The sequence below is a fragment of the Neopelma chrysocephalum genome, unplaced genomic scaffold, assembly GCF_003984885.1.
Source record: "Neopelma chrysocephalum unplaced genomic scaffold, ASM398488v2 Primary Assembly neopelma1_75, whole genome shotgun sequence".
In the NCBI taxonomy this organism is placed as follows: Eukaryota; Metazoa; Chordata; class Aves; order Passeriformes; family Pipridae; genus Neopelma; species Neopelma chrysocephalum.
The window spans coordinates 13,186,959-13,210,100 of record NW_020897736.1 but is presented as its reverse complement, the minus strand read 5'-3'; the positions used below and the strand labels follow the sequence as shown (position 1 = coordinate 13,210,100).

General features: G+C 44.6%; 2 protein-coding genes across 3 annotated transcripts in view; one reads left to right on the top strand and one right to left on the bottom strand.

Moving 5' to 3' along the window:
• Nucleotides 1-127: 127 nt before the first annotated feature.
• DIS3L (DIS3 like exosome 3'-5' exoribonuclease) lies at nt 128-15,573 on the bottom strand. Its single transcript, XM_027688385.1, has 17 exons — nt 15,377-15,573; nt 12,499-12,652; nt 11,564-11,692; nt 10,865-11,000; nt 10,024-10,200; nt 9,111-9,189; nt 8,453-8,632; nt 7,739-7,908; nt 6,654-6,815; nt 5,761-6,008; nt 4,881-4,973; nt 3,251-3,784; nt 2,309-2,463; nt 2,033-2,211; nt 1,543-1,688; nt 708-882; nt 128-637 (listed from the first exon to the last, which is right to left on the bottom strand). Exons 1-17 carry the CDS (start codon nt 15,510-15,512, stop codon nt 320-322), a joined length of 3,171 nt encoding a protein of 1,056 aa, XP_027544186.1. The 5' UTR covers nt 15,513-15,573; the 3' UTR covers nt 128-319.
• A 368-nt stretch (nt 15,574-15,941) lies between these two features.
• Nucleotides 15,942-23,142, top strand: part of MEGF11 (multiple EGF like domains 11) — a 269,339-nt gene continuing 262,138 nt past the window's right edge. For both annotated transcript variants that reach the window (XM_027688734.1, XM_027688733.1), the window contains exons 1-3: nt 15,942-16,683; nt 19,032-19,121; nt 21,200-21,342. The gene's annotated coding sequence lies outside the window, so the exon portion shown is untranslated. The remainder of the gene's footprint in view (nt 16,684-19,031; nt 19,122-21,199; nt 21,343-23,142) is intronic.

The window sequence follows — 23,142 nt, the reverse complement described above, 5'->3', positions numbered from 1 at the left end:
CCTTGTAGAAATGAGTTAAACTCATGGAACTAGAGTGGAATAAGGAAGTATTTAGGTTTTAATGATATATGGACAACATGAGGGAAGGATTTTTTGAATGACATTTAAAAGAATTCAGAACACTGCCTTTAGTCTGAAAGACAAGTTTTATCACATATAAAATCTTTTGGTAACTCAGTACATGTTCACAATCAGATAAAAATAATTCTTATTTAAAATAGACATTTAGCTTCTGTTTAAAAGGACTCTTGAATATTTAAATAAACTGCTTTGTACAACATCCCCCAAGCACTCGTGAGCAGGAGCAGCTGCTGGTGGGTCACAGCTCAGGTCTCACGTCCATTGACACATCCAGCAGCGCCAGCTCCCGGATCTCCTCCAGCAGCTGGTACAGGCTGGGCCCCTTGGTCTGGCAGAATTCCCGGTATTCCTCCTCCAGCACTTCCCCCCTGGCTTTCTCCTGGGCACGCTGGGCTTCCTCTGCCCCCTGACTGACTGCCTTCACCACGTCCGACCTCACCAGCTGGGCACTGCTCTGGGCAGCCTCGCCGGCTGTGCTGGGGTGAGGGGCATTCCGGAGGATTTCCAGCCGGATGGTGTCGGCGTGGCAGCGGGAACTCTGCACGAGGATTCCCACCTGCAAAGCAATTATTTTTTAACTTCTGCTGGTGCTACTTCCCTTTCCTCCCCCCAGCTGAAAGACTCACTGTGATGTGATCGAACAGGCTCAGTGTCACCGGGTCCCCGGTGGTTGGAGTGGAGGTGATTTTGCCCTGGGAGCGATGGAGGGATCCAGGCTTCCACTCACAGCTCCCGGCCCCTCCGCACGAGATGACCAAGCCCTCCTTGTTCCTCATGTATGCGGCACCTTTGATTCCATACCTGCACAACAGGGAGCACACAGAACCTGCTCTGTTTTCACCCTCATTAGTTCTCTTAGTTCTGAAAGAACTGGCTGGGGTTAGAGGAGAGCAACACAAAGGGCAGGCACAGCAGCCTGGGAATCCTGCAGGAACACTGAGGGTGCTGCCAAAGAAACCCAGGGAGTACAGGAAAACAGCACTGAGACAGTGACTGAAGTGTTTTGAGGGCAGTGAAGCAAAAGTGAAATAATGATCCATGATCTGAGGGTTGGGTGGAGCCTGGAATGGCTCAGTGAGGGTTGAAGAGCAGCTTTACAGGTTTTTCCAGACAGCACAGCGAGGACACAGTTCTCCATTAAAAAACAGAGTTACTTGAAACCAGCAGCATGTTTGCCCTGGGTTCTCTCTAAGGAAGCTTTTCCCCGTTGGGGAGGTTCTGGCTCTTCAGCCATGCAGCCAACCCTCTGGAATGCACAATACATCTAGGAAACTTTAAAATACAGATTTAAAAGCTCAGAAATTAAAGTGTAATGTTAGTTTCATGTAAAGAGCTGCTTCCTGCTGGCAAAAATCAGGGGCTGAGCTGGTGTGGAAACACTCCTGGTCCCAAGGACCAGAGCTCCTCGTGGTAACACGGAGGTCTCGTTGTTCAGCTCCCCCCAAGCCCCACGGGACTGACCTGGGCACGAAGACGAGGACGCCGTTGGTGCGGATGGAGTAAATGACCCCGTCGGCCACACAGCGCTCGTCTGTCTCGGGGCTCCTGTCCCTGAAGTACATGCACTGGAACAGCTCCGTGGACTGTTTCTGAGCTCGCTGGGCTGCCTGGGAACACCCCCACAGGAAGAGAAGACAAAAAACCTACATAAATATTTCAACAAGTGTGTTTGGCTTTGACTTCCACAGCTGCTTTTTTCCATTCCTTACTCCCTTGCCCGTCCTTTAGAAAAATTCCATCTAAGAGGAAATCCTACATGTGGTACACTGAAGTATGAAGTCACTGTTACTACCACTCTCAGAAGAAAACTGATACTTAAAAAAGCCCCAAAGCATTCCAAATAAAACCAAAGGGATCCTGTGTCCTCACAGTGCCCCAAAGCCACAGTCAGGACCGGGATCCCATTCCCTAGGACGGCACAGACATGGAGACTCCCCGAGGACCACCTTACCCTGTTCCTGTTATTGATGTGTCTGCACAGCTCCTCCAGATCCTTGTTGCTGATGACATGGTCCTTGCCATCCCCTGCAGTTCCCCTCGGGGTCGCTGCCATCAGGAGCCTGTGGACGACAATGTCGGCGTATCTCCTGATGGGGGAGGTGAAGTGGGTGTACTTCTCCAGGGCCAGTCCTGCCAGGGAAAAGGGAGCAGAGAGGAGCAATCCCAGCCATTCTCTGCCTCCCCACAGTCCAGAAACAACGGGAACAGCTTAAAAACAACCAGATACCGTAATGGTGAAACTCCTCCTCGGGACAGGAGCCAGTGGAGAAGTAGAGGGCGTTGGACATGGCGTGGGTGGCCATGGAGCGCAGCAGCTTGTTCACAAGGGGGTCTGAGGGGTCGTTGGCTTTGTCCAGAGACTCGGCCAGTGCTTTGTTAGACCTGGAAAAAACTGTGAGTGCTGAAGGAAATGACACTGTCCCTGGTCATCAGGGCTTAGAGTTAACAACAGCATATAAAAACACTGAGACATTAACAGTTATTAACACAGAAATGGAAAGCAGGATGATATTGAAACTTTCACCCCACTTAACAGCTCTGCTCAAGGAAAATGTTTAGGAGAAAAAGAGTTTTAATCAACAGGCCTGTCTGCTGCAACCTGGAGAACCAGGGACTGGAGCAAAAACCCATCCTGTGCACCACAAAAGAGTGAGCTGGTCCAAAACCTTTCTGTCCCGCACAAATGGGACAAGGTGACACCCAAGTCACAGAGGCTCTACTGATGCCCTTCACTCTCTGTGATGTCCAGATGTGACTCTCCCAATGTGATGGATGAAGCTGATGGCCTTCTCATTATCTTGACCAAATAATTCTGAATTATTCTGAGTCATTTAAAATGACTGCATTGCACAGAGTTTACCTGATTTAACCCAGTACTCCCTTACACAGGACATGGTGCACACAAGGCTCTTGCAGTGCTTACCCACTGCACAGTGACTGAATAAATGCTTTTTTGGATATGTCTACAATGATTCAGGCACTGCCATTTGCAGCAGAGCAGTTTCTCCTGGTCAGAACATCATCAGAAAGGTTATTAAAAATCTTTTCAGGAATTGCTCTGCAGTGTCTGTGAACATTGATACTCAGAGCTGGAATGGTTTGTGATGATAACATGGCCAAATAGTTGATTGCTTAACTCAACTTAAAGAACTTAATGAATCAAAGCTACCGTGTGTCTATGGAGAAGCCTTTGGCACTGGCACATTCCCGGAGCTCCGTGAAGAATTCCTGCCGGGGGGGAGGGTGTTGACGCAGCAGAGCTTGGTGGGGGAAATCTTCCCAAATCCTTTTTGCCACCCAGTGGTTGGCCAGGATCATACACTCTGCCACAGTCTCGTGCACCTCCAGCGGCTGCCGGGGGATGAGGTCGTGGATGTTCCGTTTCTCATCCAGCTGCACTCGGATCTCGATCCCTTCCAGCTCCAGGGCCCCGCTCCTGTCCCGCTTGGCTCTCACGTGCCGAGCTATATCCGTGAGTTTGGAGATCGCCCACACCAGCTCAGACAACTTCTTCTGCCTCGTCCCTTCATCCAAGTGCTTCAGTTCTGGGATGTCCCCCAGGACACCGGGGTCTCCATCCAGCAGTCCCTGGGCTGCCTCGTACTCCAGCTTGTAGGAGGAGCGGATGATGGTCCGGGTGTACTGCACCCTCAGGGGTTCATAGGATTCCTTCTCCAGCTCCCACAGGACACTCACAGCGTACCTGAAACACAACACCACGGCTCTGCAATGCTCTGCTTCACTTCAACTCTCATTTCAAGCACAGTCAGCTACTAGAAATGTCCAAATTTAATTCTGCTCTGTTGGTTTACTGGAAGTACCTTCACGAAACAAGTGCTCAGCAACACCACTAATTAATGCACTTGCCTTTCAGTCTCGTGGATCACAATCATTAATAAATCACAAGTATTAATAAAAGAGGACCAGCTCCATCAGCAGTGTTTTCAACCCAGCTGCCAAGGCAGAGAACCCCTAAGATATAAGGTCACATCTATTTTAAAGCAATTGCACTGCAATAGTTATTTTTATTCATTTTTATTTTATTAATCAGATGCATCCACAATGAATATCTCTGCATATCCTCATGCCAGCCACCAACTGACCCTGGAAATTGAAACAAAATGGAATAATGGCCCATTTGAGGAACAGGACAATAGTGAAAAATGTGACCATTCACATGGATGCACCCCTTGGCAGCAACACTGAGTAACACTCCATAAAACTGGTCATGGAATTCGAGTTGGACGTTTAACATCTAGTGTTAAGTCACACAGAAAAAAAGTTTACATGACAAATCATTCCTGGTGCTCTCTGGAAACAGGGATAACACAGGTAGGAAACCTTGCTTTTGCTTCACAATTCTTCTGTCAACAGTTACTTTCATCCAAGAAAACACTCAATAATGATGTAAGATAAATATTACAAGAGCTCTCTAGTGGGGAAATGTGTCAACAACAAATGATTTCAGGAATGCATTTTTCATGTTTAAAATAAAAATGCGACCTCAATCTTCTCTGTGATTTCATGTTATGGTTTGAATCTTGGATTACATCTGTGTTCAGCTGGCTTTTGCTCAAACAAAATCCTTCAGCACACACAGAATAAAGTATTCCAAAGGATAACACTTTCAACTACCTCTGGTAGAACTGAAAGGTATTTTTTAATGTACACCGTTCTTGCACTTGAGGATTTAGTAACAGTGCAAAAAACATCCAACCACAGAGAATGGTAATAATAATTAAATAATAATTAAATTACTGGTGAAAATCTCCTTCCTCAGCAGGATTCCAAAGCCTTACCTGTCGACCCCACTGAGGAGGGAGCACAGGTCGGCACTGAGCACAGAGGGCAGCATGTCATAGCGCCGGTCAGCCAAGTAACACGTGGTGGCCCTGAGGAACAAAACACAGTCACTGCTCTTGGTCCCAGGATTCCTGGCTGTGCAGCTCCCCAGCAGTGTGGGGTGTGAGACTGCTGCAGCTCAACAGGACACACAGCCTGGTTTTAAGAGGTTATTCCTACAGAGCACACACAGGTGCAAGGCCAAAGTCAAGTGGTTTCAATAACTGTTTGTACAGTCCAACCCTGATTTTGCCTGCCCTGGTGTTTCAGCTCCATTAAGGCCAGAACTAGGGCTGGACAAAATATGCTCAGTGAAGAAGAGGTGATTTAATGGCTCCATCAAACATCTCTGCTGCCTACATGGTTTACACTTCTTTGCATCTATAAAGAATACAGTTATGAAGTGATTCAGCAGTTTAACTTCAAAACAGTTCAAAAAAGAGAATGAAATATGGGCACATTAAAACACCAGACTGAGTATTAAAACATAAGCCTGACAAATACCTCTGGCATTAAACTCATGTAAGACTTGATTCCATTTTGTGGGTGTTCTGTGCTCTGTGTGGAGATTCATCCCCCTTGGAATGCAAACAAGTGGATTGCAAAAATACTTCATGCCACAAATGTTAAAGCAGAATATAGAGCAGAGTAGTGGTTAGGGAAAGATAGCCATAGCTTTGTGGAAAATTCATCCCAATAAAAGCAGAATGCCATTAGTTATATATTAGCTTCAATCAGCATGCTACAGAAAGAACATTTCCTTCTTTCCTTCCAAAGTTTCCCTGAGGCACAAACTCCTGAGCTCTGCACATTTCCTGACTCGTAGGAATCCTTTACCTTGCTCTGGCCTCGACATCGGTGTAGGAGTTTGGAGGCACGAAGTGTGTCACGTCCGCGATGTGCACACCCAGCTCCAGGCGGCCGCCGGGCAGAGCCCGCACGGACAGCGCGTCGTCCACGTCCTCGCAGCCCTTGGGGTCGATGCTGAAGATCAGGTGGGTGTCTCGCAGGTCAAGGCGCTTCTTCACCTCCTCTGGATTCACCTTCCACGGATTCTTCGAAGAACTCGTGGGCATTTCACTCATCTGCACACAAAATCGTTGTTGGTGAACACAGATTTACGTGTTTTCTACCAAAAAAAAAGCCAGCAAATCAGATTTAATTGGGTTTTCAAATTCTTCTGGCAGTCCATTCCATTCACTTTATGGAAAATATGAAACAGAATTGAAAAGAATTCTATGTGTATCAGTAACAATTGATATTACTGTGGCACTGCAGTATCACAGTGACAACTGATATCACTGTGATCCTGCAGCTCTGGCAAACATCACCACTGCATTTTACATTCTTTTTCTTTCAATTAATTGTAGGCATAATCAAAATAGTCCTTTATGAAACCTGGGTTGAAGACAAAAGGATTTAAGACAAAGATTTCAGTAGGACCAGGCCTTTAGGATCAGTACCATATCTTATAAGTTTATCTCAAATTAAAATTAAGAGTTTGTAATCTTCTCCTCATAAAGAACAGATTATCTTAAAATCACTCTTGGTTTGAAAATTTGTATTGTTTATAGAACCACTGATCCAAAAGATTCCAGAAAAATAAACTATCAATACTTTTCAGCTTTCAAACACCTGTTGGCAATGAAGACATTCAGCTGTGAGAGGGTCCCTCTCTTTGAGAAACAAGAAATGAACCAAAAAGAATGTGTTTGATCCCAAAGACACACCTGGATTTCTGAGAAAGGGGCAGCACAGATGCTGTTCTCCACCAGAATAGCTGCAATTTCCCCCTCAAGATCTCCAATTCTTCCCAGGACTCTCACAAAGTGCCCGTTTGGATACAGGGAAGTTGACTCCCAGGAATCGATTCGCACAACAACCCTGTAATCCTGCAGGGAGACACCTGTGTGAGAGCAGGCCATGGACAGCAACTCTGCTCCAGGGCACACAGAGCTTCCAAAGGCACTGGAAACTCCAAGAACTTCATGGAAAGGAAAAAGAAACCCTCAGTGACAAAGATACAAATACTGAGAATTACATTTCTGTCCCGACCAAAGGCCCACCTGGGTCATTATATGGAGAATCTCTACCTTGAAGTGTTTGAAAAGAGCAAGCCCAAGATGTACACAAATATTGTTACACCACGAAAGACACAGCTGGAATTTAGTTCTTGGCTGTGAAGAAGTACTTAATGTCACAAGTAAATCAGAGAATCCTGGAATGGGTTGGGTTAGAAGGGACCTTAAAGGTCACCTCGTTCCAACCCCCTGCCATGGACACATTCCACTAGACCAGGTTGCTCCAGTCCCCATCCAACCTGGCCTTGGACACTTGAAGGGATGGGGAGTCCACAGCCCACCAGAAAAAGCAGCTAGGAATGAACAAACCCATGATCCTTCTTTCTACAGCCATAGCAGGCTAATCATCTTAATTCTTTGTTAATTGGGTGAAATCTCTCCTTACTACTTTCATCAAAGTTAGGTATAGTCGTGGAGCCAATAAAGCCATGAGGGCTGGTACAATTTATACCCTTAATATGACCTTTAATTTATCAGAAAAAAAATCAAAACAAGTAGTATATAAGTCCAGCTATCCTGTGGCCCAAATTCAGAACTCAAACAAGCTTTATTACCTGAAGCTGGAGCAGTTTTGACAGGGATTGAACACATTCCTTCGAGGCAGAAATTGAACCACTCTGACTTCACTTCAATAGTTTTACCCATGTTTTTGCCAAGAGAAACATCATTAGAGCATAAAAGGCCCACACAATTTTGTAGGAACACAGACTAGAGAAGCACCTCTGTCCCATTACCTGTAATGCTTCAGCTTGCTGGGTACTGATCCGGATTTTGGGAATTCGGTAATCCCAGGGTGTCACAAGGACTTTCTGAGCATTCCTGCCCTGGGACTGACTCTCTTCTTTAGAGGGAAAAGTGACCACATAATCTCTCCAGTTCTTCTGAGTGATTCCAACAACTTTACCTTTAAATAAGGAACGTTGGACATGCAAGAGTTAAACAGGAACATAAAGGAAATATGTGGGAGGTAGAGAAGATTCCCTGCTTTGTCATATAATATGAATTAATGTGTCCCCAAATGTGTGCCACAATTGCCAAGAGCATATGTTGTGCAGACAATACCAGTGTGTTACAAATTATTGTTGGCACAGCCAGATTTTAACAAGCCTTTATTTATGTGGAGACTATCTCATTGTATAGATTTCAACTGATCCAGTCCATAAATTATTCAGAGATTCCCACTGCTGCTGGAACGTGGCCAATTCTAGCAAAAAATACAGAGAATTTTTAATAGGATAGAGCAAAACCAAACATCTTTTCCTTGCAGAAAGAGAATTAAAACTTTTAACTCTGACCTCAACAAACTTGTAGCTGCAAAGCAATAATTTCAAGTAAGACTCCAAGTTCCCATGGCACACAGGCAGGTCATACTGGGATACATTTTCACCTTAAAATTGGGTTTTTTCATTATTCATCAGCAAGGCATTAAAAAGATGCTGTGTCCTTACCTGTGGGCATGGGGTCACCTGTGGTGTCTGCAGGGGCTTTATCTTCTGTCTCATTTTCACAGAGGGCAACAGTCCTTCCCTTCCATTCCTGCACAGGGAGCAACTCCACAACCACCACATCCCCATGGATTGCACGATTCCGAGCCTTGGTCCCATAAATGAGGATGTCACTTTGAAGCTCTGTATTTAAAATAAAAAGAAGTAGAGCTATAATCCTCCAAAAAATTTCAAATCAGCATTCTGCTGAAATAACAGAAAATTTGCAGTACAATTTTTTCCAAAAAAGGACTACTGGCAAGTAATTAATATTGCAAGGAAATGAAAACCTTTTCCACTATTTTTTTAAGGAGATATTAAGCAATTCTGTAAGTGAACTCTTGGTGAAAAAGCAGCAGAGACTGGGATGAGCTCATTGTTCTTAGGCAGCAGCTTTAAAAACACACAATGCTGTCAAATTGTGGAAGCCACTGCCACAGGATTCTGGGCAGGGTTCAGAACAAAACAAGCTTTTAAAAAATAATTACTGTATTGAACAGTGGTTTGACTGCAGGGTCTGTCACAGGAACCTTTCAAAGTTACATCCACATGGTTCCATGGCTTCCTGGGAAAAGCACAGTGTCACAAAGGCCCCGAGTAAATGTTCCCAATGTTTTCCCACCTGTGTCTTTGCTGCCACATCCCTGAAGTCGAACAAAAGCTTCCACTTGTGCTCGGTGCTTGTTGACATTCAGGGAGCCCTGAAAGAAAACAACAAACCCATCAAGAGAATGAAACAGTCACACCTCTAAAGAGGCAACTTTAAAGAACATTTTGGGGTTTACAATTATCTTTACATAAATCAGAAGGCTTTTTTTGATACATGGGTTGTTCTGAACACAACTGTTCTCTCTGTAAGGGGAGAATGCAGGATTTTAAGTACTCACTTCTGGAAAAGAATGGTAAATTCTTCTAAATGCTCAATTTATCTCTAAGATGGTAAAGGTCATTTCATTCCAACCAAAGGCAGTGTAAATTACTTTTGCTGCCTGTTTTAACATGGAATCTGGTATTATTCCAACAAGAAAGAAAACCCTCAGTCTCTCTGTTCCTATTTTATTCCTGCCTTGCTGCTGAAATTGCCAGGAAAGGAACAAATTACTGCTCCTACTTCTTTAAATTATTTTTAAGAGAAAGACCCTTGTCCACCAACAATCCATATTAAGGCCCTGAACAGCCATAAAACCATACATTAATTTCACCGTACAAATGAAGTAAAAACTGCTGCCCTTGTGCAGCATTATTTGTATTTAAAAATAAGATCCAGCTGATTCAAATCACACCTGGTTTCTCAACTTACAGCTACATCACATAACAACATGAAGAAAAATCCACAGCAAATTTAAAATCCTCAGTAGCCAGTTCTCATTTTAACTTGTCCAAGACAAAAAAAATCCACGTGTTCACAAGAAATATTCTGAGAATCCTAATCCCTTCCACAGCAATATTTCTTTCTCTAATCAGTCTTATTCAGGCTGAAGGGACCAAGCACAAGACTGCATTGTTCTGTGTATGTTCTCTATGTAACAAATTACCTGCAGGTACCTTCCAGATTTGATCCCAGCCTCCAATATTTCCAGAGGTAAGTGCTCAGGATATTCTTTCCCGTGGTTCTCTTGGCTTTCACTCTCCCGTTCACGCCGAGCTTGAGTTATGGAGTCAAAGAGTTCATGGGCAGCCTTTAAGTCAGGCCAGAAGTTATCCAGGTAATTCTGGATGCACAAATATAAACAGACAGGAAGGTATTTAGAGTCTCTGTTCCTTTAATAATGCGTTTGGAAAACCCATAATGGACAAGAAACACCACAGATTTATTCTGGATTCAGGCTAAATCAAGGATAAATACAATCAAGGTAAATTGGTTTGCTCCTGGTTTTACTCAACATCCTTTCCCAGCTAAACACAAACATCCCATCCCCATATCCCACTGAATCAAACAGCTTCAGAGATCAACACCAAAATGAAGAATTATCTTCTCAGGCATCCCTGTATCCTCAGCAGTGCAGGTTGAAGTGAACTGGCAGGGCTGCTGATGGATTTATAGGGTACAGCTGCTTATGGACTGTTGGCACTGAGGGAACTGATCCCTGCTCATCAACACCAAATTCTTTAAAAACAAAGAAAACACTGAAAAGGGCTCCTAAGAAAGATGACCTCTATTTTCAGAGCTGCTCTTTTTCTCTTCAGTTCCCTGGTTTGCTCCCTGCCATCATTTTTTCTGACATTCCCATAAGTGACATCTTTGCTTTCTCTGAGCAATGCAGACATGAGTTACCATCACAGTTTCCTCCAGTGTAAACTCTGGGATGATTTGCAATATACTTTAATGTACTTGATGCAACATAAAGGAAACCTTTTATTTTCCTGGCACGTTACCTTGAAGGAAATCACAAACACTCCCTCTGTTTCATTTCCAAACTGCCTGATGGCATCTTCATCTTCTGTTACCATAACAACTGGCATCTGCCCCAAGCAGTGGTTGTAATACCAGGCTGCTGCATTGTAAATATTCCTAGAAAAGCAAAGTTTGAAATAACTTTTCTGGCATAGCTCACTTGCTACTCGCAAGACTTTTGCTGGCTTTGTATAAACGAGATTTTGGTTTAACACACAGACTTCTGAGAGATACACACAAGCTACAGAAACCTTTTACCTGCAAAAATGTTTATGTGTTTATAAGCCCCAGGAGAAGAGAGGAAAATAGGATGTTTCCTCCCCAGTACATCCACTCGTGCCCTGCCTGCAACACAACATATTGTTGGAGTAGAAGTTTGTAAAAAGCAAGGGGAGCTCCCAAGGGGAGCTGCCAAGACTCCAATGCTGGGGTGTAACTTTAAAATGATCCAGCTTTTTTTTAGCATTATTCCATTTAATTCAGTGTATTTTGTCTATTTTCCTAAGAAAACAATGTTGACACTTCCTTAATCATCAAAGCACGATCTAGACTTTCAGTGACTGTGAACTGCTCCAAAGCCAAGCAGAGCAAGGGCATGAACTCTCAGTACCCAATGCTCATATTCCTAAATACAGAGCCATGATCCTGCCCAGTGTGGCACCACAGAGGTTAAACCAGACCTGGTCTGCCATTTCTCCATGGATTCTCCCTTCTCTCTTGGCAAATAGCAATGCTGGTGGAATTCATTGGCAAACACTGTACAGTCATGACGGGGATCCTTCAATAGATTTCGTAACTTGTTGTACTGTCTGAAATACAAAAGAGATAAATATACTTTTGTGCTTTCTTTTGATACTGCTGTTCTGACTCCAGGTGAAAATACAGCTGAAGAACTCAAGGCAAATTACTGTCATGCACAAAGAAAAGCATTCATCAAATAATACCACTGATGACAAAACCTAAACCACCACCTGCAAGCAAGCTTTTCTGACTTCCATTGGGAATGCTTCTGATTTTAAACATATGATTTTAAACACTCTGATTTAATTTTCAACATGTTTAATTTTAAACATTCTGATTTAAACATATTTGCTTTCCACTGAGCCCCACAAAACATCCTAAGTGTTCAGAAGCTTATTTTGTCACTCTGGGACAAGGGCTATTCCTGCAAAAGCATTTGTGCTTCAGAAATACAGGAAGGCCCTGGGAGCAAATTTGACTCTAAAATGCCATGGAGATACACAGGTTAATGTCTGCTAAGTACCACAGCATTGTACTAATTGCTCCCCAAAGACAAGTGCTCAGTCCTCAACAGAGCAAACCCAAACCTGTCCATAATCCAGTTGTGGCACGTGATACATCATTACTGCAAAGTCTCATTAATTCCTGTCACAACCATTGGATTAATTAATAATATTACAGGTTTAATACTACTCCTATCAAGTGAAAACTATGCCAGGCACTGTTGCCCATGGATCACAAAGGACCCTCGTTCTTCCCCTTCTGTAAAATTATATTAAGACACTTGAAAGACCTAAAAACAAACGATACGTTTTACGAAGTGTCTATTTTTACTTCAACCTAAATAAAAAATAAGGTTTTATGGGATAAGTACCTGCGTCCTTTTTGATGCTGCACAGCCTGACAAGCTGTTTGCATGAAAATAATTCCTTTCAGCTCCGGAAACTCCAGAATCTCCAGGTACTCCTGCACAACTTTGCAGTCGGGGACAACGTAGTGTGTGACGTCATCTGAGAGCAGTTTGCCATCTGAAATTTAATCCACAGTTCAAAGGCTTAAACTGTCACTTCTAACATTGATTCAGACATCAGGGAATTCAAGTTGTGTGTCCTCCAAGATGTACCTCTCTCTTCTTCTGCTGAACACAATTATGGCTACCATGGTACAGTTCTGTGGTCAAGTCTCTAAATTTATGACAGAACCCTTTTTGCATCCACTGATGCCAAAATTTAGAGTAAATTCTATCCAAAGGAGTGAAAAAGAGGCCGTTTCATTATGAAAAAAAAGCCTGTAACTTGAGTGCAGGTAATAGTCCTTTTTTCTCTGCTTCCATGTGAAAAAGGGAGTACACATCTGGCAGAGAAAATCTTTTAATGGAATTTTCAAGAGGTGTAGAATCATGGGCAGTTCTGTTATGTTGCTCCCACAGCTCCCTCTGTTAACAATACCCATTTACAGCAGGCTTTTTTGGTATATCTTTATATAAAAGTGCACAGGTAAGGGTACACAGGGAGAAAAGCAATGCTACTGCTAAGAGGAGATGTTCTTGAACCCAAACTGTTAACCATCATTGCTAATTTTCTCTAAAGAGACTCCTTCCCTTAGGAATAAGCCATCAAAATATCATAGCCAGCCCATCACAGATGACACCTTAAAATGCACCTAAAAATTAATGAGTTTAATTGGTTTTGGTATTTCAAAGATTACCCAATAAACTTTCGGATGGGAGGGGATGTCCACTGTATTTTCTCTTGGCATCTATTTAACCCTCATGGTATTATAAACACTGAATCGCTGAGCTCACCAGAGTGCAGGCAAATAATATATAATAAAAGTATACAGACCTTGACAAGTCATGCTATTTTCATGTCTTTTTTAGAAGCTGACCCAGGACAATCTGTCAGTGAACTGTGATCACTGGAAGTGTGGATCCAGTCAGCACAATTGTAATTTGGCTTCATCTCCCACTGAAGGATTATAATGGATGATGGCAGAATGCATACAAGAAAGCTAATATTTATTAATAATTCAGAAGAGCATTAAAAGTGAAATGTCACTGGAAGATTTATGTAATCTGCCCACACTGAGCTATCCTTGCCTAACCTATACATCCAGAACAGAATAACTTCTGAGCAGGCACAGCGCACCCTTACAAGCACCTGCAGGTGTGATTTATTCAGGCAGTCCCTCACAGTGCAGGAAATAAATTTGCTCAGCACACTGTGCAAAGTCAGGAGTGAAAACAAACGTTCCCCTCACCTCTGGGTTACCTTGAATAATTACAAAGGGACATATTCTGACAGTCACCTACAGCACAATTTACACTGAAGTGCAGAAGAGGGGAAGTTTGGCACGGCAGGAGAGATAAGACTTTTTTTCTGGTATGTGTTTTTAACTTATCTTTAGGGAATTCAAAACCAAATGCAATATATTGGGAAGCAGTAACTTTCCCTAGGCCTGACATCCTACGTAATATACGGCAATAACATAAGTAATATATCTGCCCACAGTTGCAACAGACACCTAAACCAAAAGTGCCAATATCTATGTCAGTGACAATTCCAAAGAATTAAAATTCTCAACCTCTTCTTTTAGGCAAGCAAATAAGTTGGTCTATTGAAACAGGTTGGATGTTAATGTTTAATTGTGCTGTTTAACACCAACAAAAAACCAGACTGAAATATCAACCCAAGCCCAGGTGATGATCTATGATGCACATAAACAGCACCACAGTCTGTAAAAACAACAACAAATGCAGACATCAGAGCCTGGCAGCCTTCCCGTGTCTGAAATGCCCTGATATAACACAGGCAATTACATTTAATTACCGAACAGAAAGAACTGCTGATGCAGAATTACAGTCGCTTCAAGATAATGGCTTGGCCCCATTGTTGTACTTAACAGGTATGTATAGAATTTAATGCATGCTATAAACCACCACCCTGCAGAAATTAATGCCTTTTTTAAGGATCTTTTAAAACATGGGGAGTGTAAAAATTGAACAATCCTTCAGCCCTTTATCACTGGCTGTAAACCGCTCACAGTTAATCCCTGTAACAACCAACTCCGCGATTCCTTTCTTTCTTAACGCCTCGCTGATTTCCGAAGGATCTTGCTTTGGAGGGAAACTTTTGCTACAGCCGCGAGTTGGGACCGTTTGGTTTTTCCAGCGTGGTTCAGCACCGTCCGAACCTCAGCAGGGAGGTTCACTCCCGCTCTGGGATCACTCCTGCCCTGGGATCAGCTCCTGCCCCGGGATCAACTCCTGCCCTGGGATCAACTCCTGCCCTGGGATCAGCTCCTGCCCTGGGATCACCCCCTGCTCAGGGATCACCCCCTGCTCAGGGATCACCCCCTGCTCAGGGATCACCCCCTGCTCAGGGATCACTCCTGATCAGGGATCACCCCCCGCTCAGGTATCACCCAGCCCGGGGATCACCCCCTGTTCAGGGATCACCCCCCGCTCAGGTATCACCCCAGGCCAGGGATCACTCTCACTCAGGGATCACCCCTGCTCTGGGATCACCCCCCACTCAGGGATCACTACTCGCTCAGAGATCACCCCGCTCTGGAATCACCTCAGCCCGGGGATCGATCCTGCTCAGGGCTCATCCCCGCTCAGGGCTCACCCTTCGTGCCCAGCTCTGCCCTACGCCCCCCTCCCCGGCTCCCCCCGCGCTCGCTCCCGGCCGTGCCCGCCCTCACTCCCGGTCCCCCCGCGCAGCCCCGGCCCGCGGCCGCCCCTCACTCACCGCGAGCGCGGCACAGGGCGCTGCGGCACAGCGCGGTCCGGCACGGCACGTCCGCCCGCAGGTAGTGCTCCCGCACCACCCGCACGGCGCGGCCCTGCTGCCCCCGCAGCTGCAGCACCTTCTCCGTGCGGAGCATCGGGACCGGCGGGGGATGGAAGGGACCGGGGGGGGGAAACAACAGCGACCGGCGGCGACAGCAGGGGAACTACAGGAACCGACATGGACCGGCGGCCCCGAGGCCGCGACTGCCGGGGCGCCTGCGCGGGGCGGGGCGCGGGGTCACCGCGCGGGGAGCGGCCCCGCCGAGGGGCGGGCTGAGGGAACCGGGGGAGCTCTGAGGGACGGGGGGAATGAGCTGAGGGACAGGCGGGATGGGTGAAAACGAGTTGAGGGTCAGGCGGGATGGGTGAAAACGAGTTGAGGGTCAGGCGGGATGGGTGAAAACGAGTTGAGGGTCAGGCGGGACGGGTGAAAACGAGCTGAGGGAACTGAGAGAGCTCTGAGGGACAGCGGGGAACGAGCTGAGGGAATCGGGAGAGCTCTGAGGGATAACCGGGAGCGAGCTGAGGGACTCGGGCGGGCTGAGGGACAGGCGGGAACGAGCTGAGGGCACCGGGAGAGCCCTGAGGGGCACGGGGGAACGAGCTGAGGGAACTGGAACTTGAGGTGAGGGACAGGGAGGGAGCGAGCTAAGGGAACCGCAAAGACCGGTCTGGGGCGGACTGAGGGAACCGGGAGAGCTCTGAGGGACAGGGGGGAACGAGCTGAGGGAACCGGGGCGGCTCTGAGGGGTCGGTGCCAGGTGAGGGCTGAGGGGAAGCCCGGCCAGTGCAGGTGCTGAGCCCCAGGAGTGCCCCAGCTCGTGTGGGTGGGCGAGCAGAGAGGACCGATACCCTTCCAGTGAAGGAAAACGGAGAGATTTTGGGGGGACAGTGGAGAAAATGCTGGAAAAGTAGTTGGGGTGTCTATGGGAGGCAAATGAGAAGAAGCAGTTAAGCTCTGTTAGGCTGCAGTGGCAGGAGGATGGGGTGGTTGTGGTGAAGATACATGTGGGTTTTTTCTGTTTGTTTTTAGGTTTCTCACTCCAAGGACAGTGATGTGGAACTATTGGAGGCACTGGAGGGTTGAAAAGGATGGAGGGAAGAACAAGAACAAAGCAAGGATGCCTTGCTGTGCCTAAGCTCTAGACCTGCATAAGTGCATATGTGTTACCCTCCATGGTTTTCCTGGCATCTTCTAGGAGAGATCCCAGGTCCAATCCTCAGTCCTGATTTTGTGGGATCATCTGCAGCACTCAGGGAGTTGAGGTGGGGATCGGGGCAAGGGGTGTGAGAACTGCAACCCTAATGCCAACTAATTTTACAGTGGACACCAATATTGTCCCTCACATTTACAGCGGGGGGAAATAAAGGCACTGACAGATTAAGTCTAGTCCAAGATGAAACAGAAAAGCAGTGGAAGGTCATGAGTCCAGTGCACTGTCTCTGGGTCTGAGTCACTGCTCTGTGAATAAGGCTGCAATGCTGAAAACATGGCATTTTGGGAATGATTATTTTGACTATTAGAAAAGCATTCCTACATTCCCACCAAGTGCCTCCATCATAACCTCACTTGAACATAAATACATGGTGTGAGCTGTGTAGTGTTTGTCCTTAGGAGGAAAAAAACCTGGGAAAGAGCCAAGGCAGTATGTCACTGTATGTTCCTGTTTATTCCACTTCTTATTTTTCACATGTTTTATAAAATGTGTATCTGCAGTGACTAATACTTCCAAGTAACCAATTGGTGCCAGTAAATGGAAGCACCATCTGTAAGGAACTGATTTGCAGAAGCCAAGTTCTCAAACATCTGAGGAGGAGGAGGTGTTATAACTTAGTGAGAGACGACCAAAGTGTAGACTTGGGCTTGGTAGTCAGGATGATTTTAGATGTATTATGTAAGCAGGATGTGAGAGGAAAGGGGAAATGGAGACCAAATGATGGAGCTCTTGTTCAGTAGGAACAAAGATGAAGTAACCCGTGGTGAGAGAAAGGGTAAGAAAAACACAACATTTGGGAGAAAAGACATTTAATTGAGTTTGAAATGTAGAGGATGCTGAGTGCTGACACAGTGAGGAACACAGACCAGTGTGCTTACTCAGTGACATTCAATGACTGCAATGAAGTGAAGGTTAATTAAAGAAAAGTAGCTGAGATCACTGCTCTCATTTGTTCACTGTTTCACAGAGGAAAATGGAAGACCTTTGGGCCAAGTTCCTGCCTTGCTGGTACTGTCAAGTAGCTACTTATGTATTTCTAACATCCTACTCAGAACAGTTTTAACCTTCTCAGTTTCCACCTTCCTTCCTCTTTTGGAGAGTGAGTTCCTGTGATTGCAAAAGGCAAAGCTGGAGTCACTGAAGCCAAAGAGAACTCTTGGCACTTTATGTAACAACTGAGTTTACCCCTGTGAGATCAGAGATGAACTTTCGTGCTCATCTGGTAACTGGCTTTATACAGGGCAAGGAGTTTGTGCAGGAACAGCCCAAAACTAACAGGATAACAAGGGCATTTTTAGTAGTTTTAAAATAAAAGTTTCAAAAATGTTTGAGTATCAGCATTAGAAGATCCTCTCAAGTGTTGGAGCATGAAGGTGCAGTGCAGTGTGGCTGCAGAATGATGGGACATCCACTTCTTCATGCAGTTTTACTTCACAAAGTGCTTTGTGAAGAAAAAATCATGGTAGAATAGCAAGAAATTGGTACAAATATTATTTTTATAGAGTATTTCTCACCTCATACAGTGCTCCTTGGATAACACCAGAGAGGGCTAGAGAAGCTTTTATTTTAAATGAGCAAGAGAAGCCTTTAAAATTCAGTTGTGTGTTTGTGTTTCCTAGAATGGGAAGTTTGAGCTTCTCAGGAGCAATCCCTGCTTGGAAAACCATGTCAGGAGGTGCAGTTCAGAATTTCAGTGTGTTACCTTTGGATAGAAGTTGCTCCATATTTTGGCAAAGAACCTTGAGGTCATTGGAGAATCCCAGAGTTTGGCTCATGTTTGCCAAGCCTGATGCCCAACTCCTTTGGCAAATGCCACGAACAAGAGGCAGAATGTTAGTGTGGGATCCACCCAGTCATGGACTCAACAGAAATCATATCTTTTTTGCGTGAAAGAGGCCTTTTGATTTTTTTTTCCCTTCCTAGTATTCCATCACTGAGGGAGAGGATGCAAGATTTGATTATCTTATAGCATGTTTTTGAAGTAGGTTCTTCCATTCTTAAAGCAATTGTGGAGCAATTGGCAATTCAGCATCATCTCCTTCTAACTCACACTAAACTGGATAAATGCTGTCTGTCCTCTTGGAGATTCCTTCTCCTGGATTGCTGGCTCTGTAAAAGTGTTGTAAAAATAGTACCCACATCTAGAATGGTCTCAGGATTAATGTGTCACTCCTTGCACTCATAAAAAAGAAAGATATCAAGTTATTTTAACAATATCTGTTTTCTGTAGCCCTGTGCTCACTGGCATTAATTATGTCACCCCTCTTCAATTATTTTTGTCAGCACCCATATTAATTAGACTTCCTGTTACATTGCACTTCGATGATGATCTCATTTATTCTCTAAAATTATTTATATAGCGTTACAGAGTACATGCTAATGTTCTATTTATTTTAGCGACAAGAAAAGGATTTTGTGTTCGTGCGTTGCTGGGCTTTGGAATTTTCTCCCTGGATTTCAGTTCGTTTTTCGAGTTTGCAATACCAGGTACCACCACTGGGGGACGCTATTTAATCGAGTTTGGGTTGAAACTGGACCTTTTGCTTCCCTGCCCGTGTCTAATGGGCTAAAATTCCGCCTTTCAGCTTCCCCGAACAAACTGCTTGGAGTTGCTTATAACGTAACTCGACAATTTTCTCCACCAAATAAACTAGAAACTGATGCTGTTCTATAACAATAATAAAAACAAGGCTTGCAGAGCTCTTCAAGCATGTCAGGAATATGAAGCTCCCCCACGTTTACAATTATTGGAAGCATAAAAGTAATTTATCACAATACCTGGTATTTACTGTGGTATGCATTTGATTTTCTTCCCACCATCCTTTTCCTCCATGGATGCAGCTCAAAAGTTTACAGCACTGAAATCAAAGTTAGTGCTGTTTTGTTTCACTTAATTTTCCGTTACTTTACTTAGTTTATGCCAGGATTTTCACTATATTTAGTGCTGAGAGACCTCAAATATTATTTAAAGGGAAAAAAAGCCTTTCTAGTGCCATCATTAGAATGTTAAACCTTATCTTCTCGAGGAGCTTTAGGTTATTTGGAGGTGGTGGATCCCAGAATTCCTGCTTTCATAAATTGTGTTTATATTTGTTCTGCTGGAAGTTATGAAAACTATTTGGATCAAAGGACAAGGCCACCATATCAATCTTTTTGCCATCAAAACACCTTTGATTTGGTCAGAGCCTTTACACTGGTGCTCAGAGCTGCCTTGGCCTCCAGGTTCAAAGGACAATGGTGGTTAGAGCTTTTCCAGCCCCTTCCAAATTGGGATTGCTCCCTGTAGCGTATCCAGCTCAGCTTTGGGGTCAGTGCTGCACAGTGTCATGCTCTGAGCTTTATTTATTTATACACCCCAGTAAATAGAAAACAGAACTGCCAGGGTGACTTTTTTTGGTCACAGAAACAAGGAGGAGTTTCTGGGAGAAGCTGATTAGTTCCCTCTTAGGCTTCTATCCCTAGGAACTAAATGGAGTTGACTTGTGGGGACTCTGCTGTTGTGATTTGCTCCACAAATGAGATATAAAAGGTTTTTCCTTGAGAGCTCAGTGATGTATATTGAAGCTAAAGCAAAATATATCTCACTGCATTTCGGGGCTGCACCTGTGCATCTTAGGGCTTTAAATTTTACTCACCAAAAGCCCTTTGAGTAAAGATTTTATACCTATAACTGCTCTATCCTCTGGCAAATCATGTTGCCTGGCAGGGCTGAATAAATAACAGGTTACTCTTTTTTTAAAAAAAAATTTACAAGGGAAAAAAGGGCAAGATTTCAAGATACTTTCTTTTGTCATAATTATTGTCAAGAACTAAGTGTCAGCCAGCAAATAATTCAGGAATATCTAATTGTATATAATAATACTTTAACCTCTGCTGCCCAGTTCTGTTTGTAATGATATTATTTGGGTTTCATTGCTGTGGATGTGCAAACTGACCAGCAGTTAATGTTTTTAATTTAGTGGAAAAGTCATAAAATGACATAGGTACTGCTAACCACCGTGCAATTGGAGGGTTTCATTTGGCAAATGTTCAAGCTTAAAATGTGTTTTTCATGATTATCCCCCTTATTAAAGCTCATTTGCTATTCATGGAAAGTGAGCACAAAAGGGATGTGAACAGTCAAAGAAACCCATTTAAAAATTCAAATGAATCTCCAAGGGAAATGGGTTGGAGTGTTTGCCCAGCTCTGCTGGGACACTCTGCTGCTGAACCTCTTCTCAGTGGGTGCCTTTGTCGTCGTCCTTAAGGCTTCCCTGACAAATCCTGGATGGTTTTGTTACAGCTTCATATTGCAGTCATTATGCAAAATTAGTTCTTGATATGGTTAAAGAGGTTTGTTGGAGTGAGGACGGTGAGAGAGTGTTCAGTTAAAAACTGATTTGTTGTGAGACTGAGCTTAAATGGGGCGGGCTCAAAGCAACTCCATTACTTCCACTACTTCCAATATTACTTCCAACAGCCTTGCTCATCCCAGCCTCAGGACTCCAGTTATCCCTCTGTATGTAGGATAAATCCCTGGGGATGGGAAGAGTCTGGATCATCATCTGTGTTTATTTTCCACACAGGCTGAGCTCGTGCAAGCTGAGCTGCACCTTCATTGTTCACTGGCCTTCCTGGGAGCAGGGTGTGGATTGAGGGCTCTTTTCCCTCCACTCCTTTCATCCACAGGGTCTAACAGAAGGAAGAGTCAGGTGTCAATAACTGTCCTGTGAGTACCAAGCCATTGATCCAACTGCCAAAGAGCTCCTTGTTACCACCTCACAAAATGGTCCAACATCTCCTCTGGTCACCTTTGGGTCATGGGGAGCAGTAGGATGGGGCAATAACTGGCTGAGGTGTCAGATTCCATGGCTGAGGTGTCAGATTCCATGGCTGGATGGACACCAGTGCTGTGTTCCCTGTGTCACCCACACCCTCCATACATTGGGTCGTGGAGCAGTTGAGGGACCTCAGGAGCTTTCCAGACCCTCCTCATTGAGCAGCTTCACTAGGACCACACCCACCTGGGTTTGGAATATTTCCAAGGATGGAGACTCCACAACCTCTCTTGGAAACATCTTCATATCTGACCACCCTCCCAATGAAACAGTTTTTTCTTACTTTTAGGTAGAATTTCCTTGTTTTTCAGCTTCTACCTATTGCTTTTCCTCCTGGAAGAAGAGTCTGGGTCTGTTTTCTTCCCTCCCTCTGATGGGACCATACACACACTGACAACATTTCTGTGCCATAATCCCCCCTGGTGCTGAAGAGTCCAAGTTCTGTGAGCAACCACATAGTTTCTAGGGGTAGATAACTGAAAAATTGTTGCATCATTCAGCCTGAGGTTTTGGAGATGCATTTCCTCACACAAGCTGAGGTCAAAGGCTGGTGCTATTCAGAAAGGTCTTGCTTCTTAGCCAAATTTATAACTGCTGCAATTAAAAAGATCAAATTATTTGCCTGGGGTCACGTGGCAACTGAGTGGCTCAGCCAGGACTTGAGCCAAAGATCCATTCCCTTGGTTCATCACCCTTGACTGTCAATAGCAGATTTAATTCTGGTTTATGAAGATATTAGGAAGGTTTTATATGTTTTATAAGTTTCTGAAAGAGACTGAGCTGCCATTATAATGAGGAAATAATCTAATGGGCTAATAAAACTTTAGAAAAAACAAGGTACAAAAAATACTGTCAGAGGAAGAAATGAAACCTTGGACCAGTAGTTTGGGTTGCACAATCAGGCTGCCTGTCACCTCTGGCTGTCCCCATGACCTCCAAAGGGAAAATCCACCATGGATTGAGAGGTTGGCTTTGCAGGGCACGGGGAAGAAAGTGGCTGCTGCTGTGCATGGTCCAAAGAGAATCCTTTGGGGTCAAGAGGCTGCTCGAGGTTGCCCAAGGCATTATAACTATAGATCAGGGATAAGACAGCGTTCCAACACTTCCTGTGGAGAAAACTTCATTTCCTAGAAATGAAGCTCCTTCATGTGGCAGCTGATAAGATGTGGAACTTTCTGGGGACACAAAGGACATGAGAATGCCAATCAACTACCAAAATGCTCATTTAATCTAGTGAGATTGCTGCCTGATCTTTTATATTGATGCTTGTTTTAGATATTTTCCCACTCTTTCTCTAGTCCCAGTTCCACATCCCAGTGTGCAGAGTGGAGGGAGTGCAGAGCCCCAGTGTGAGCAGGGGCTGGATGAGCCAGTGCAGCTGCAGGGGGAGAAAGTTCTTCTGCTGGAGCCAAGTGAAGGGCGAAGAGCAGCCCCAGTTCTGTGGCAGAACAGTTCTGCATTTGCAGTCAGGTGCCAGGAAAACTCTCACAGATACAGCCCAGACCTTCAGAAGCAGAGGAAAAGCTGGAGAGACAGTCCCTGATTATTTCAGTCTAATATTTTTGCTTAAAATTGAGTTCAGCACGTTATTTTCCAGCTTATCTCACCACCTTTTTTTTTTTCTCTTCTAGTGTGTCCCATCCCTTCAGTTCCATTCTTGGAATTTAATATCTCCCGTTGATGATTTCTTT

Coding starts and splice junctions, on each gene's coding strand:
- DIS3L (XM_027688385.1), bottom strand. CDS start 15,512: ATGCTCCGCACGGAGAAGGTGCTGCAGCTGCGGGGGCAGCAGGGCCGC. Junction 11,693..12,498: donor CAGCATCAAAAAGGACGCAG/GTACTTATCCCA, acceptor TTTGTATTTCAG/ACAGTACAACAAGTTACGAA. Junction 4,974..5,760: donor GATGTCGAGGCCAGAGCAAG/GTAAAGGATTCC, acceptor TTTGTTCCTCAG/GGCCACCACGTGTTACTTGG.